Genomic DNA, 17,659 nt, shown 5'->3' with positions numbered 1-17,659 from the left:
ATGGATGCTGTTCCGTCCAGAACAAAGTGTGCAAGTGGGAGGCTAGTTACCCTAATAGCTAGTACAGTTGGGGTCAAGGTAAGAACGTTTATAAATACATTGCCCTGCTACCACATCCTTTTATGTCCTGGCCAGCATGGAAGGGATTGGCTTTTAATTAACCGGTACAATAATAACTTTACAGGAGATATGGCCGTGGTGGTAAAACTAATTAAGAAAGATATTGACCACCTCTTGAAAAACCACCACACTTCCTTAGAGAGTTTATGGATGAGCGACTTCAACATCCGTTGCTGCAAAAGGATAGAGCCTGCTACCTCTGGTATGATAGAGGACATAGGGGAGCCTATTCGCCATTTTATCCATTATGGTTATGGCTGTGTACTAAATAGACAATTACTGATCCATAATCTGGAGATAATTAATTCAGTACAGCCCAGTACTGCCCAACTAGATCACACATTCTTTGCTCGGTTCCATTATCGATGGATTAATTATCCTGACTTCCGAAACTATAAGATCACAGGTCTCCTTCATTGAGACAGTAATCCATTCATTTAGTGATCATGGGGCAACTACTTCCCCAATACCCTGGGGTTTTAAGAATTCTAATCCCTAAGCCATTAATTACAAGGAAATATTTAATTGTTCTGAAATGGGACAAGCCAGATACATCGAAATTCGCTCATAGTATTGTCTCCACTATGATCCAGGATATCGCAATCTGTCAGCCCGACAAACCCCCCGTAGCCTTTGAACAAATTATAGCTGAAATGAATTCAAATCTTTTACAGCCCTGTGACAGAAAAGCCAGGGGACCATTATGTTGGTTCAATGGCTGTTGCACCAAAGCATTAAAACATCTCCGCATTGTCCTCAGAATAAAACCAAGATATATACTGCTGGTAAAATCGTCACGCTCCATTTACAAAGCAGAAAGAGATAATAGACTAAGGGCTTGAAAAGAATTAACAAAAACAGCTATGCTAAAAAATAGCAGGGATTTCTGGCTTATAATTAACACCCCATTCCTTAAAGAGGAGACAGATATCTCCCTAGATCAGCATGACAGAGGACGACTGGGTGAGCTACTTCACTGGGGTATTTGGCATAGATGGGGGGGGCCTGTAACAACATCATGTTGTCAGAGTCACCCAGAGGAAGGTAAATTATTTTTTACCCTGGACGAATTGAAAATTGCACTGAGCCAATGTAGCAGATTGAGGGCAGCTCGGCCAGACGGGGCACCAATAGACTTCTTTTTAAATGTACCAGAAGCTTTGGGCCCGCTACTTACTGATGTTTTTAATGCCATATCACAAACGAATGTCCCCCCTTCTTGGAAAAAGTCTGTGATTATACCGATCTATAAAAAGGGGGAAAAATCAGTAGCGAAACACTATTGACGAATATCGCTGTTAGTTAGTACAGCAAAATTAATGGGCCATCTCTTGCTAAATAGGTTGGAGGATTGGGCTCAAGAAAATAAGATATTAATTCAAACCCAGTACGGTTTTAGAAAGAATAAAGGGACTGTGTATCAGTGTCTCACCTCAAACTTATTGATGGCCAAATACACGGCAGCAAAGGAAGGCCATCTTTATATGGCCTTCATGGACCTATCAGTCGCGTTTGACCGAGTGGCCCATACGAAGTTATGGTCTATTATGGAGAACATGGGCATAGACAAACCAATAGTTAACTTTATTCGAGAGTTGTACTCCCCAGCTATGGCCTGCAATCACCTGGGGAGTGAGGGGAGTGCTCCAGACACTTCCTACTCGCTCACTGTGTCAGGCAAGAGTGCATGCTTGCGCCCTTTTTATTCTCTGTCTATACGAATGGCGTGGAAGCCGCACTAGTTGGGTCTACCAGTGACATCCCCCTTATCAATTCTGCTCCTGTGCCTCTACTTCTTTATGCAGATGATGCATTATTGCTGGCTCGGAGTAGAAATGTGTTGCAGATGCATATAAACACCTATGTGAGATTTATGAATAATCTAGATCTTTAAGTAAATGAAACTAAATGATTTGTGCTCGTGGCAAGAACAAGATTAGGAAGCCCACCTAGCTGGAACATAGAAGTGAGGACATTGGATTTAGTAGAATCATTCTGGTATTTGTTTGATTACAAAAATACATGGCACAACATAGTGGCCAATAGAGGCCTTATGATGGAAAGAAGCGTAGGGGCAATCTTTAGCTTCATCAAGAAACTGGGGTCCAAACCGATAGAAACCATAAAAACAATATATGAAGCAAAAACAATGTCTGTGGCAGCATACAGAAAGTCAGTGTGGGGTGTCACTACTGTTTCTAGTTTTCAACACACTTAGAAGATTTTTTGGAAATGCCTGATTGGTGTTACACATTCTTGTTCCTCCTATAATTGCCGTACTGAATTGGAAGATCCTTGTGTTACAGACCAGATTCATTCTGCCCCCCACTTTTGTGGTACGCAATATGGAGGAGGGAAACACTGAAGCTAACGCATGAAATCCTACATTATTGCCTAGATCTTGACGGGTCTTGCAGAATAAAATGGTTGCCGTGTGTCAAGAACAGCCTGCACACTATTGACAGGTTATTTGATGATCCAATTACCAGCACCTCCTTCGCTAGGTCAGAACTGAAAAACTTTTAACTGAAAAACAGAGGGAAATGGGATGGGAAGCCAAATGGTGTAAACCAAGGGTCACGCAATAGAGCCTAAAATAAACACACCTGATCTTAATTGCTTATCTTTTGTGACTAACACTCACCATAGATGACTGTTACTGAGGTTCTGATTGAACTACATTCCCCTAATCCTTGGCTATCCTGCTAATATCCACCCTATGAACGCCTTGTCTGTTTGCCCATGTGACTCCTGATCAGCCCAATGTGAGCTCCACTTGTTATTTCATCAATTCTATAGTGACGAGAGGAAGAGTTTTGTCCGCCCAATCTGATGCAGATATAGGGTGAGGCAATGTCAACCAGCTTTATACCTTCTAAAACAGCTGTCTGATACCTTTACCTGCCGTCGTCTGGCTCTGTGCCATAAAGAGACATGAGCAGTATTTGTAACATAAAAAATGCAATTGTTCCCCTCTTTGTGCCACGTTTTAATTGTATAATAGTTTTATCTGTATCCTTTTTTTCACTGTTTTAATGTATACCATGATTTTACTGTATGTAGAATACTTTTTACGCTGTCTTATCAACTGATGAAATGAAGTGATTTTTTACTGACTGACTGATTGTTTTTATTTTGTTTTTATATTTATTAAATATAGTTTGTCATTTTAAGTTTTTTAGTAATTCTTTTCAAACGTTATTAGTAATCTATAGTGTAGTGGGGGTTGTTGAATTCATAAGGGAATAGGGTGAAAAGTTAATGAAATTATGAATAATCGATAAATAACCTCAATTTAATTGTAATTGATTTTTTATTGCAAAATAATTATTTAATCTATTATTAGTTATGCATATCATTTATTTGATTTGTCATGTTATTTTATATCCTATAATTTCAGGTTAATGTATTCCTTTCAAAGCATATATGCAATTTATAATTAGTAATTTCAAGTTATATTTTAGTATCAGGTTGTTGGGTTTGTAGGGGAATTAAAAGCATGCTAAATTATTTGGTATGGTAGTTAGATATGTATTGAATAATAATTATGTAAATTACTTAATTGCTTTTATTTGTTTGATTTTTTGTAGTGTTTTAGGCCTTCTAAAGTGTATTTTAAGTTGATATGCTTATTACACGTCTTTAAAAAAAAAGTTTTTATAAATATTTTCGGGGGACTAGGGTGAGAATATATTAAATGTAAAATATTTTTATATTAATCCTTATTTTTATGTAGTTGCTCAATTGACAATTATATATATTTTACGTTTGTACTTGCTACGTTAATTATTTGTTTTATTTGAATTCTTGTAATGGCAAGTGGTTTTAAAATGTTGCCTTTGGACTGATTTTCCTTTTTACATCTATTCTTATAATGGCAAGTTGGTTTAAAATGTTGCTGTTGTAATGATTTTCATTTTTACATTTTATTTGTATTTAAGTAGTATCTTAAATTGATTTATTTTATAGTTAGACAAGTTACTCCACCAAAAGTAATTTTATTTTTTAAGGTATTTTTCCATGTACTATAATTTTGTCATTTATTATTAGGTATTGAAATATAATAGTTAGAGCATGTATTCTTATAGGTAGTCACTTTGAAGTCAAACACGATGCATACTGTTGCCTAGACTAGGGTGGGAATAGTAAATTAAATTCCACCAAAATCCAACATGTTCCCCACAGTTCTTTAGACTGGAGGGGGAATAAATAGCAAACCTAACGCCTCTGAAGTCCAACATTTTCTCTACCGTTGCTTAGATGGAGTGGGCATAGTACATCTAAAGCCTCAGAAGACCAACACGTTCCCTGCTATTGCTGGAGCTTTGAACAGATATCTTTAAGATAGATAGATAGATAGATAGATAGATAGATAGATAGATAGATAGATAGATAGATAGATAGATAGATAGATAGATAGATAGATAGATAAATAGATAGATGCGTGCCCGTGTGTGTGTGTGTGTAATGAAATAATTTTTAAAATCAGCATATTCATTTTATATTTTAAAATTTGAAGTGTACATATATTAAAAAATTATGTTATTGTTCCTCTTTTTGGGTGATATTCTCTTCCACTATATTTTTGTCTCGATATAACTGTAATTTCTATTTTATGTATAGGAACACTATATTGTTGTCAACAATAGTTTTGGCACAGTACTTTTGTCAACAATATTTTATTACCACGATATTGTGTCAGAGAACATCAGAAACAGCACCTCTCTTTAGATTGTTCTTGAAAAGTATGGGGCACAACTCAAGTTCACACAGTAGGTAACTTTTGTCAAAGGGTATATGTAAGGTTTCTTCTAAACAGATTCATACAAACAGAAGACTTATTTTTGCATTAATTATTAAAGTTCTGTATTGCAGAGAGGGTTGCCCTCTCTCCCTGTAAAGAAAGCTCACACATTTATGAACTGCCATTCAAAATTCTGTCAAGTATTTCAAAGCTCTATGGATTGGTGCATTTCAGATACTCAGGAGAAAGGCGTGGTGATTTATTTTCTTATTATTCTTTCTTCATTTTGCTATATTGAAAGAGGGGATAGTATTGCTCAGATGTGTTCCATTTACTCAATCTGATGCTCTATAAATTAAGTTAAAAGTACTGTGAAAGGCATATTTGGTTACTTTTATTTAATAAATATATTTATATACTGAAAATCTAGCCACATAGGCTTTACAAGAAACGTACAGGAAGTATATTAACAATAAGCATTGACAGTTATCAGGTAAAGTATTAATATTTATTGGTGGCAATATCTATATTGCTAGGTGCAACTTAAATGGGAGTCTTTTGGGGGCTTCCGAAATGCTCACAGTTTAGGGATAAATTGCATGTCCAGTGGGAGCTCATTCAAAATTCTTGGGGTTCGGCAGTAGACCCCATCTTTCAGTATCTTTCTCTTTTTGAACTTTGGGCTCTCCTATCTGAGGCTGAATTTACGTTTAGATATCCTCTGACCACCTGAGGCATGTAGCTTTGCTGGGGAGACCACGAAGTAGTGCTTTTTGTTTGTGATTGCCACCGGAAGGTTAAGTCAAACATCAAGGAGAAGTCACTGCAGTTGTTTTAGAATTATGATTATGTGGTGTGATCTTTTTGCCATTTGGACTACGTGAGATGCAACACTGAGATTTTAATTTCAGCTGATTTCAGGCAATCTGAATGTAGGGTGTTGCCCCCATCAAAGTGAGAAAAGACTAGGACCTGCTCCTGTCATGACACAGAGAGTGCTAGGGAAGAAAGTCACCTGAGACCACCCGCCGAGCCCATCAACCCCGACTCCACCGCTACCAACCTTAAACAGTGGATCAACGACTGCGCCAACACCCTCGCCCCCCCCAAGATCTCCATAACCAAACACACCAGCAAGAAAGCCGCCTGGTTTACCGAAGACCTCGGGACCTCCAAGCACACCTGTCGGAAGCTAGAGAAGAAATGGCTCCGCGACCGTTCACCAGACAGCCTCACAGCCCACAAGAACACCACTCGCAGACACCACCAACTCATCAGGACCGCCAAAAGGAGCGCCTTCAAGGACAGCCTAGACAACAATGCACACAACACCAAAGAGCTCTTCAGCATCGTGAAAGAACTCTCCAACCCCAGCTCCAACACCAACGACATTCCACCATCACAAGACCTGGGCGACTCCCTGGCCACCTTCTTTCACCCAAAGATCACCGACATCCACGACAGCTTCAACTGCGACACCCCCGCAACCCCCACCAACCAAGACCGCCATCCCCGCGACCTCCACCCGCACCAGTCACCTGACCGCCTGGTCCAACGTCAGCAACGAAGACACCATCAAAACCATGAACTCCATCCACTCTGGATCCCCATATGACCCGTGCCCTCACCACGTTTTCAACATTGCCAGCACAACCATCGCACCCCACCTCCGGAAAACAATCAACATCTCCTTCGAGACAGCATCAATCAATCAATCAATCAATCAATCACAGCATTTATATAGCGCACTACTCACCCGGAGGGTCTCAAGGCGCTGGGGGAGGGGGGGGTTTGCTACTGCTCGAACAGCCAGGTCTTGAGCTGCTTCCTGAAGGCGAGGTGGTCCTGTGTCAGGCGGAGGTGGGTCGGGAGGGAGTTCCACGTCTTGGCGGACAGGTGGGAGAAGGACCTTCCTCCTGTGGTGGCTCTTCGGATGCGGGGGACGGCGGCGAGGGCGTGGTTGGTCGATCGAAGCTGGCGTTTGGGAACGTAGAAGTTGAGGCGGCTGTTGAGGTATCCTGGGCCTTGGTTGTGTAGGGCTTTGTGTGCGTGGGTGAGGAGCCGGAAGGTAATACTCTTGTTGACCGGGAGCCAGTGCAGGTCTCTCAGGTGCCCGGAGATGTGGCTGCGGCGGGGGATGTCCAGGATGAGTCGTGCTGAGGTGTTCTGGATCCGCTTGAGTCTCTTCTGGAGTTTGGCGGTGGTTCCGGCGTAGAGGGAGTTGCCGTAGTCCAGACGGCTGGTGACGAGGGCCTGGGTGACCGTCTTCCTGGTCTCGGTGGGGATCCATCGGAAGATCTTACGTAGCATGCGCAGGATGTTGAAGCACGACGAGGAGACGGCGTTGACTTGTCTGGTTATGGAGAGGGAGGAGTCCAGGATGAAGCCCAGGTTGCGTGCGTGGTCTGTGGGTTTGGGTGCGCTGCCCAGGGCGGGGGGCCACCAGGAGTCGTCCCAGGCGGAGGGAGAAGATCCCAGGATGAGGACTTCCATCTTGTCGGAGTTCAGTTTCAGGCGGCTGTTCATCATCCACTTGGCAACGTCTGTCATCCCTTCGTGTAGGTTGGCTCTGGTGGTGGCGGGGTCGTTGGTGAGGGAGAGGATCAGCTGGGTGTCGTCAGCGTAGGAGATGATGTTGAGGTTGTGCTGGCGTGCGATGGTTGCGAGGGGGCTCATGTAGACGTTGAAGAGTGTTGGGCTGAGCGAGGAGCCTTGAGGGACGCCGCAGATGACTTCGGTGGCCTCCGATCTGAACGGGGGGAGGCGGACTCTCTGTGTCCTTCCGGCGAGGAAGGAGATGATCCACTCCAGTGCCTTCTCCTGGATTCCGATGTTGCTGAGGCGCTGTACTAGGGTACGGTGGCAGACAGTGTCGAAGGCCGCGGATAGGTCCAGGAGGATGAGGGCCGCTGTTTCTCCGTTGTCGAGCAGGGCTCGGATGTCATCGGTAGCTGCGATCAGGGCGGTCTCGGTGCTGTGGTTGGCCCGGAAGCCAGACTGCGAGAGGTCGAGGGAGCCGTTCGTCTTGAGGAAGGCGGCCAGTTGCTTGTTGACGGTCTTCTCGATGACTTTTGCCGGGAATGGGAGCAGCGAGATGGGGCGGTAGTTCTTGAGGTCGGTGGGGTCGGCTGATGGCTTCTTAAGTAGGGCGCTGAGTTCGGCGTGCTTCCAGCTCTCCGGGAAGGTCGCGGTGTCGAAGGAGGTGGTGATGATGTCCCGGAGGTGGGGTGCGATGACAGCGTTGGCCTTGTTGAAGACGTGGTGAGGGCAGGGGTCTGTCGGAGATCCGGAGTGAATGGAGTTAATCGTGTGGACGGTGTCTTCGGTGCTGATCGGGGTCCAGGCGCGGAGGGTGGTTGTGGGGGGCGGTGGTTCGGTCGTGGTGTGCGTCGGTTGAGTGCTGAAGCTGTTGTGTATGTCCGCGATTTTGTTGTGGAAGTAGGAGGCGAGGGAGTTGCAGAGGTCTTGCGAAGGGATGATGTCGTTGTTTCCGCATTGGGGTTGGAGAGCTCTTTCACGATGTTGAAGAGTTCCTTGCTGTTGTGTGCGTTGTTGTCCAGTCGTTCCTTGAATGCGGTTTTCTTGGTGGTGTGGATCAGTTGGTGGTGTTTTCGGGTGGCGAGCTTGAGGGCAGTCATGTTGTCCGGTGTTGGGTCTCTGCGCCAGGTTTTCTCGAGTGCTCTGCAGTTCTTCTTGGAGCTCTTGAGTTCGTCGTTAAACCATGGTGCTTTCTTGCTGCGGGTCGGCTCGGCGGGGTCTTCAGCGGGGCGAGGTCGTCTGCGCAGTCGCTGATCCATTTCGTGAGGTTGGTGGCCGCTTGGCTGGGGTTCGTTGTGCTGGTAGGAGGGTTCATGCTCAAGGAAGTAGCGAGTTGGTCTGCAGTGATCTTGTTCCAGCTTAGGGGGGAACCAGTTGCTGGTGATGGTGGAACGTGGTCCTTCTGAAGCTGAAGTGGACGCAGCTGTGATCCGTCCAGTGGAGTCCGGTGGCGTGGCTGAAGGCGATGTCCTTGCTGGAGGAGAAGACGGGGTCGAGTGTGTGTCCGGCGTAGTGGGTGCAGGTGGTCACCAGTTGCTTGAGTCCGAGGTTGGCGAGGTTGTCCAGCAGGGTGGTGGTGTTGCGGTCGCTGTTGTTCTCCAGGTGGAAGTTGAGGTCCCCGAGGAGGATGTAGTCGGCGGAGGGGAGGGCGTGTGGGCTGATGAAGTCGGCGATGTCTTCGCTGAATTGTGCGCGTGGTCCCGGGGGTCTGTAGATGAGGGTGCCTCTGAGGGTGGTCTTGGGGTTGGCGTGAATCTGGAAGTGCAGGTGTTCGGCGGGTGCGAGGGTATCGTCGTTGTCGGTCGTGATGCGGATGGTGTTCCTGTGGATGATGGCGATGCCTCCTCCTGTCTGGTTGACGCGGTCCCTCCGGATGATCTTGTAGCCGTCCGGGATGGCGATGGCGATGTCGGGCGCTGAGGAGGCGTTCATCCAGGTTTCCGTGAGGAAGGCGACGTCTGGGGCTGTGTTGTCGAGCAGGTTCCAGAGCTCGACGGCGTGTCTTTTGACGGAGCGGGTGTTGAGCAGGATGCACTTCAGGTGGGTGCTGCTGGAGTTCGGCTTGGTGGGTGCTGGTGTGGCATGAGTCCGGTTGCAGGTGAACTTGCAGGAGTGACAGCTGAAGGGTCCGTTGGTGCGTCTCGGAGTGGCTTGGTAGCAGGCCGGGGTTCTGCCGGTGTTGAGTGCGATGAGTTCGGTGGCGTCGTAAGTCCGTCGGGTCGGCTTCCGTCGGTGGGGGCCAGAGGTCCTGGCACTGGGCGCGGTCCAGGCGCGGACGGGCGCAGACGGGCTTACCTTTGGTGCGCCTTCGGCGCACAATCGGCGCGCCCGCTGCGCGTTCGCACGGTCGCCATTTATGGCCAAGTGCGAGGGAGGGAGGAGCAGCTGGGAGGCGGGAGCGGGGAGGGCACAGAATGAAAAAGGGGCGTGGCAACCAACGGAGGCGGGAAGCGGGGAGCGGGGCGGAAGGTTACCGGGGCAGCAGAGGGGAGACAGTACACGAGCAAATACTGTAAAAACAGTAAAACAATGGGGCACACAGCAGGAGAATCACAGGGCACAAAAGCCAGAAGGCAACAGAACAGCGATCACAATACCAGTAGCAGATGCCCTGACCGCAGGAGACCACGCCGCTCGGCAGCAGGGGGTGTGGTCGGCCGGCGGCAGGCAGGGACAGTGAGGCAGGCGGGGGGCACACGCAGCAGCTGGTGGCCGTGCGGCGCGGAGGTGTCCTAAAGCTAGGTCCTTCCCGGAAAGCTGGAAACACGCCGAGATCAACGCCTTTCTGAAGAAACCCAAGGCGGACCCCAAAGACCTCAAGAACAAACAGCTAACCCACTACCTCGAAGACAACAACATCCTGGACCCTTCCCAAACCGGCTTACGCAGCAACCACAGCACCGAGACCGCCCTCATCGCCGCCACCGACGACATCAGGATCCTGATGGACAAAGGAGAAACAGCCGCTCTCATTCTCCTGGACCTGTCAGCTGCCTTCTACACGGTCTGCCACCGCACCCTATCAGCACGCCTCCATGACGCCGGAATTCAAGAGAAGGCCCTTGCCTGGAAGACATCCTTCCTCTCCGGCAGAACCCAGAGCGTCCGCCTCCCACCCTTCCGCTCAAAAACCACCGAGATCATCTGCAGCGTCCCACAAGGATCCTCCCTCAGCCCGACACTGTTCAACATCTACATGGCACCTCTCGCCCACGTCGCATGACAACACAACCTCAACATCATCTCCTACGCCGACGACACCCAGCTGATCATATCCCTCACCGAAGACCCCCTCACCGCCAAAGCCAACCTTCACTGAGAAATGAAGGCCGTCGCCGACTGGATGAAAGACAGCAGACTGAAGCTGAATTCAGACAAGACGGAGGTCCTCAACATCGGACCCACCCCATCAGCCTGGGACGACTCCTGGTGGCCCACATCGCTAGGCACAGCCCCAGAACCCACCGACCACGCACGCAACCTGGGTTTCATCCTTGACTCCACCCTCTCCATGACCAAGCAAGTCACCGCCATCTCTGCGTCCTGCTTCAACACCCTCCGGATGCTCCGCAGGATCTTCAAATGGATCCCTCCCGACACGATAAAAACCGTCACCCAGGCCTTCATCACCGGCAGACTCGACTACGGGAACGCCCTCTACTCAGGAACAACAACCAAGCTCCTGAAACGACTACAGTGAATCCAGAACGCCTCGGCACGACTGATCCTCGACATCCCCCGACGCAGCCACATCACACCCCACCTGAAAAGCCTACACTGGCTCCCCGTCAACAAGATAATCACCTTCAAACTCCTCACCCACGCACACAAAGCACTACACAACACCGAACCAACATACCTCAACAACCGACTCAGCTTCCACACCCCCACCCGTAACGTCTGCTCTGCGACCCTCGCCCGCGCCACAGTTCCTCGTATCCGGAAAACCACCGCCGGCTGCAGATCCTTCTCCTACCTCGTCGCCAAGACCTGGAACCCTCTCCCTACCAGCCTACGACAGACCCAGGACCTGCTGGCCTTTAGAAGACTTCTCAAGACCTGGCTCTTCGATCAGTAGCAGCCCCCCCCACACCGCCCCAGCGCCTTTGGACCCTCACAGGTATGTAGCGCACTTTACAAATGCATTGATTGATTGATTGATTGACCTGTTTCAGAATACCTTTGTCTTGTTCTACGTCCACTTAATTACTATTCCCTTGTTTCTTCTCATGTCTGTGCTTGATATTGTCCTTGTGATTTGTAACTGAGAGTTTCTTTTGCCTATTGCCCTTTTTCCTCTCTTAAGGGGCTACCCGTGTTATCTTAGAATAGCATCCTTTCCTTATCTTCCTTTTCATTATCTTGCTTCCTCTCTAGTTGGTTTCAGAGTAGCTATGGTAGCATCTAGTGAAGATATTTTTCTTAAACAGTATCATTGTTTTCCAGATAGCTTTGTGAAATAAGGATGTCACTCACCACAGGGTTTTCAAAAAAATCATACTTGGCAAAGTGTTTCCTGAAATAGAACCGACTTTCCTCCATTCCCCAACTTGACTGTATTTCAATAACCATTTCATGGTCTTCTATAGTTCTTTCTACAAAAACAGATTAAGAAAAGAAGATTATATTCATGTAGTCATCTTGCATCAATCTAGAAAACCTCTGGGAGCAGACAATAAGAAATATACAAATACAAGAAATAGTAAATGTCTGAGTTACTCAAATTACCACTTCAAAGGTTAGTTTGTGTAAGTGGTACAAGGAAAATGGTCACCACGTGCAATGGAAAAGCAGCACACATTTCAAACCAGTCATTTGCCTTTATATGATGGTACCTTGTTTTGTCATTCTTAGAAGGGGAGCATTAAAGGATTAGCAAACTTATCCAAGTCTCTGCAGGACTGACAATCAAGCATTGAGACTCCAATTCCTTAGGAGTAAATGGGTTACAGTGTGGTTCCATGAGCTCCTACTCCCTCACTGAAGTGGCTGACGTGGTAATCTTCCCTGAGGGGGCATGTTTCTTTACCACATAGGGGCCGATTCTGATCTGGGAGGGAAAGCTCTCCGACCAAGCCGGATCCGGAGTGTTTTCCGACCGAGCCGGAGTCCTGCAGTCTTACCGAGCGAGTACGATGTGGCTGCATGCTGCCAGACTCGGGGGCCTATTATGATTGTGGTTTTTCCGCATCCTCCGGGCCGGCGGAAGCCACCGCCGGCCCGGAGGATGCGGAAAAACCGCAGCGGACCCACCAAAGACCCACCGCCACATTAGGATGGCTGTTGGGTCCTGGTTTCCGTCCGCAGCTTTTCCGCCGCGGTTGGCTTACAACCGCGGCGGAAAAGCTTTAATATGGTGGCGGTGTCTCTCAGACACCGTCCGCCATATTAGGAAGGGCTTTAAAACATGCTTTTCCTCTGCGGGTTTTCCGCCGTGGAAAAGCATGTGTAACTTCACTACGGGGGCCCGTTGCAGGCCCCCTAGGTGAAGGTGGGGTGGGGGGTGCACATGGGGGGTGCCTATGGTACCCCCCTGCATTTTTATGCAGAAATCGGCAGGCACCGCACGGTGTCTGCTGCTTACTGCATACAAATGCAATGTATGCATTTTTACCATTGCGGCGGATGCAGCTTGAAGCCGCACCCGCCGCAATAGTAAAAATAGAGGATGTGACCGCCAGGGTGGCGGTCACATCCTAATTGCACAGGAGGGAACTCCACAGGCAATGCGGAGGTTCCCTCCTGCTCTATGGTGGCGGACGGACTCAGGTTCGTCCGCCATCATAATCGGCCGCTTAGTTTGGTCGGACTCCCATAGAAGTCAATGGGAGCCGGTCGTACAACGCGTACATGGGCTCCCATTGACTAAATTGGTACGTCTCACACAAGAGAACCCCCTACAGTGGCTACGCATGGGTGCCATCCACACCGTACATGTCTGTGTTGGGGAGACCCTTGGGTCTCCCCCTGTGTCCAACTCGTAGGGCTGTGGGTGACAGGGGGTCCGACGTGGACCCCCAAAGGCAACTTCCCAGACGTTTTGCAAGCCAAAAATGTCAACTCGAACCAGCTGTCCGACACGTGCATCGTACTGGCTCGGTCGTAAATCGCATCCATTGCACGGCAAGGTTTACTTACCGATGAGACGTACGGAGTGGAGTCAGACCCGGAAACGACTCGGTTGGTGAATTTCACGGTATTCGCATCGTAATTGCTTGCTCATACAGCTGTACGAGTCGGGCGGAAAACACATGTACGGCTCGTACTTTTTCCGGCCGTATCGTGTACTGTGCCCTTCCAAGTGAGATTGGAATCAGCCCCTAAGTGTTAGGCAATGCAATGCATAGAAACAACTTTCACTTTCCAAATTCTGAAGAAGAGTCCAGTCCAAACCAACTCTTCAAATAAACTGAAAATCTATATGGATGAGAGAAGGAGGATCAGCCTTAAATTCATACCCAAATCCCTAATGAAAATACAGCAAATACAAAATAAATGAAAACAAGGCGACTAATAAAGAAGAAATGCTTATTTTTAGGATTTAGGAACAAGATACCGCAGAAGAGAATAAAGATGACCTGAATAAAAATAATAATGGTATTTGGGAATATAGCACAGTACTCTCAGCGTAAATAACAAAATTAAAATAAAAACAACCAGAATATATTGTCGCTGTAAAAATCTGAAGAAAAGGAAGGAACATTGTACCTCGGAGAAAAACTACCAAAAAAACTTAAAATAATACTCAAAAAGGAAAACTGAAATTAGGGGATTGATTAAAAAATAAATATGGGCACAGTAATTGGCATGTTTCAGAAGATTCACATGAGAAGGCCATTAATGAAATTACGTTCAGAATGTACTTAGAAAAAAAACAGAGAAACACAGGAAATACAAGGTCACTTTAAAATACTAGAAAATCTAACTTTTAAAATTTCTGTCATTCCTGAGGGTCATAAAAATAATGCAGGAGCTCGAAGTTATTGAGTAAGGCACTGCAATTAGAAGGCTGGATTGATCTAAACAGGTAGATACCGTGTATACGCAGGTAGGCAGCTTCTGAGAGATGTAATAACTCAAGATCTAGGTGCACCCCAATCAACTTGTATTAGCATGCAGTAAAGTAGGTGATATCGAGATTTTCACTGAAAAAAACATGAAGGCGAAAATATGTCTTAACATTCTTGATTAGGCTTGATACACCCTCAGGCATTGATCTTAAAATGATAAGAACTTACATCAATAAATTTGGCAAATCCAAACCCTTAGAAGTGCAACTCTATAAAGTTTGAAATTTAGGAGAACCCACCCCCACCTCCTCTCTGGGTAATGTAAAAAATATAGTTGCCCTCCTTACTTTGCCATAAAAGCTCATCAATATAGAAACCAGGGTATCCAGTGCTTTAAACCAGAAATTTTCAAAATCCAATGGGATGGATCTGGAGAGGTATAAAATCTTTGGCAGGAGCAGAATCTTTATTATATTGCAGCAGTCTACAATAGACAGGTGAAGATTGTGCTCTCTCTCAACATCGTGTTTTGCCTTAACTAGTATTGATCCAATAATATTCTTGATCATCTGATCTACCTTTGCACTTATCTTATTTCCAGATAGACTGACTGCTCTACGACCCTTGGATCCTGACTAACAATAAATAGATTCAGTACCAGTTACACTTTCTGCCTAATAAGGGTATAACCTGAAATATACCAGACTCTATGGCCTGATGCTCTACTATCTGCATAAAAGTCTCTGGGTCTGCCAATGCAACCAGGATGTTATCTGCATAGGTCAACGCTAATTAATCCTGATTGACCACCCATGATTTTCAACCTGCCAACTGGATTCTTGTAGAATGCTTGTATTGCTGTTATGATGCGCATCCTAATCCAATCCTTCTCATAAGTTCCCATAGATATGCCCACGTGACCCTGTTAAATACCTTTTCAGCATCCAACGAGGCCACAGCAAAGGTTCCTTAACCACCTTGGCTACGTCAAAAAGCGTAATTACATGACGGATGTGGTTCATGGTGCTCCTGCCTAGTATAAATACATGTTGGTTTGGCGATATCACCTTGGCTATAATTTGGCTCATCCGAGCGGCCAGCATCTTAGAGTAACGGTTAATGTCACTATTAATCAGTGTTACAGGGCAATATGATCCTGGATCGACCAGTGTTTTATCTTTTTTTAAGAAAACCACAATATTGGCACTCATCCAAGATTCAGAAACCATACCCCCCCCTGCACCTAAACAAAGAGTTCCATCATGTCTGAAATTAAGACTGTCTTCTAATCAGAAGTAGGGGAGATGGAATGTTGATCCATTCATTTTCCAAAGGATATGTTATAATCAAGGGAGAAAGGATCACTTGTCCTGATCAACCTTAGGTCTGCAGGATCGTTGGGGGGATTTTCTGTCCCAATATTAAGACCCTCATGCACGTGATGGGTATGGTGGTGTCTTGAAGCGGTATATCTTGATTCTCCGCTTATATTTCACGTGTGTGCATAATCATTAGGTCTACTTAGGTTATGCAGCCTCCACCAGGAGGATTTTACCCAAGGTTGGTGCAGTAGTGAGCCAGAGATAAAAAGACCAAAAACCAGGGAGACAAAAATTTAATAAATCTGATTTTGGGTCTGGTAAACTCAATAGTAGTGCATCCGGTTTTACTGGTTTATGAGTTACAGTTGCACTTCGAGTGAAAAGGGGGTTAAAAGGTTGGTCGACATGTTTCTGCCTCAATTGCCTTATTTCTAGGACTTACGGGCATTCATCAGGACCGTGAAATAACGTGCAAAAAATATAATACAGTGTTCAGAAGTGAGAAGAAAAAGGTTATTAACCTGTTCCTATGTCTTGGAGGTCTTATGGTACCTGTAATGAGTAAACACATAATTGTAACACACACACACGGGTTGGGGAAGGGGGGACACACACCCACAGCAGATTACTGCTGTCATTTTTCCAATAAACAACTACAAAATGGCAATACTTTTAGACCGTTAGCGTCCATTTGAGTGTCAACTCTCTCATCCTCTCCATACTCAGGCACCGTCCTATAGCATGCTTCCAGAGGGACAGTGCAGGACTTAAATGGTATCGTGCATTTATATTCATTGTGAACTCTCGTGACATTGATGGTCGTGAATTCTCATCAATTTCTATCAGGGCGAGTGCTGAAATCATTCGACCTATGGTCGTGACATGCAAGGCATACTGCGCGTTTTTGTGAGCTGAAAACGCCGTTATCTTAGAGTGCGCCTTGTGGCATGCACACGTTGTTTACGCTAGCGTTTACCTCGCGCATTACTTATGCACACTTCCTTCAGCCGGTAGAGATATTGGAGCGGGCTAAAGGGGGGGGTTAAAAAGAAGCATTAATGTCAAGGCGGCTGGTTTGTACTTGCGGTTTTGAAGACAGGATGATGTCTATCTCCTCGCTACCTATTGCGCCTCGTCCTCAGCTTGCTGTTGTGCGCGCTGCTCTGCTCTTACCGAACCGGAAGTGGTTCGTCTCTCTTCCGGGTTACTTTTCAGGATCGGCCTCGGGGGCGGTGCTAACGCTGCCTGCGCGTTCCTATTGGGCTAATAGTATTTACTGTTGCGTTATTGACCTTGAGGCTATATTCTTCCTAAATGGTGAGCCTCTCTTTATAAACCTCGTTACAGTGGTTTTTGTAAAAGCTACCAGGCTCGCAAAATTACCATGATGGCAAATTAATTTCTGCACAGTGAATTGATGACGGTAGTGTTTGCTCACGAGCGATGTGTTTTCAGTCTTTATGATTCTTAGGGGTAAACTGCAGATAGTTAATACGCGTGGTTTATATTTTGATTGTGCAGATCTCCACAGCTTGTTTCATGTTGAAATCTTTTTATTCCTTTTATCTCTTACAGAGTCGGTGTAGGAGTAGAGTCTCTCATTCATTGATGGCAGTGTTACTGCTGTGGTTTATGTACAAATTGGTCTTATCAGGGTGAAACAGGCGGTGTTCTCTTTTTGATAGGAATGCCAGTAGCTTCTCGCTGTATATATTAAAGGGGCAGACTGTTGTTTCCAGAGGGCACTAGTATTCAGATGGCCCTCTTTTGATTCCATAAGGGGTCCTTATTGGGGGTGTCACTGGGTTGTCTTATCAACTCGTACAGTTAATAATGGGGTACTCATTTTCTTGCCACCGTGAGCCAAGGTATATTATCGTTCAGCCCTTCGGTATCTGTCTTGAGTCTGTGTACCCATCTCTGCT

The 17,659-nt window shown here is 46.4% G+C and overlaps 1 protein-coding gene across 3 annotated transcripts in view; it reads right to left on the bottom strand.

Annotated features, from left to right (window-relative positions):
• Window positions 1–17,659, bottom strand: part of GRB14 (growth factor receptor bound protein 14) — a 709,931-nt gene that overhangs the window by 329,497 nt on the left and 362,775 nt on the right. For all 3 annotated transcript variants that reach the window (XM_078681642.1, XM_078681641.1, XM_078681644.1), the window contains exon 3: window positions 11,879–11,997. In XM_078681642.1, the coding sequence (XP_078537768.1) occupies window positions 11,879–11,997 (119 nt within the window). The remainder of the gene's footprint in view (window positions 1–11,878; window positions 11,998–17,659) is intronic.

This window comes from Lissotriton helveticus, chromosome 3_1, assembly GCF_964261635.1.
Source record: "Lissotriton helveticus chromosome 3_1, aLisHel1.1, whole genome shotgun sequence".
NCBI lineage: Eukaryota > Metazoa > Chordata > Amphibia > Caudata > Salamandridae > Lissotriton > Lissotriton helveticus.
The sequence above is the reverse complement of the archived record's forward strand: the minus strand, read 5'-3'. Positions and strand labels throughout refer to the sequence as shown.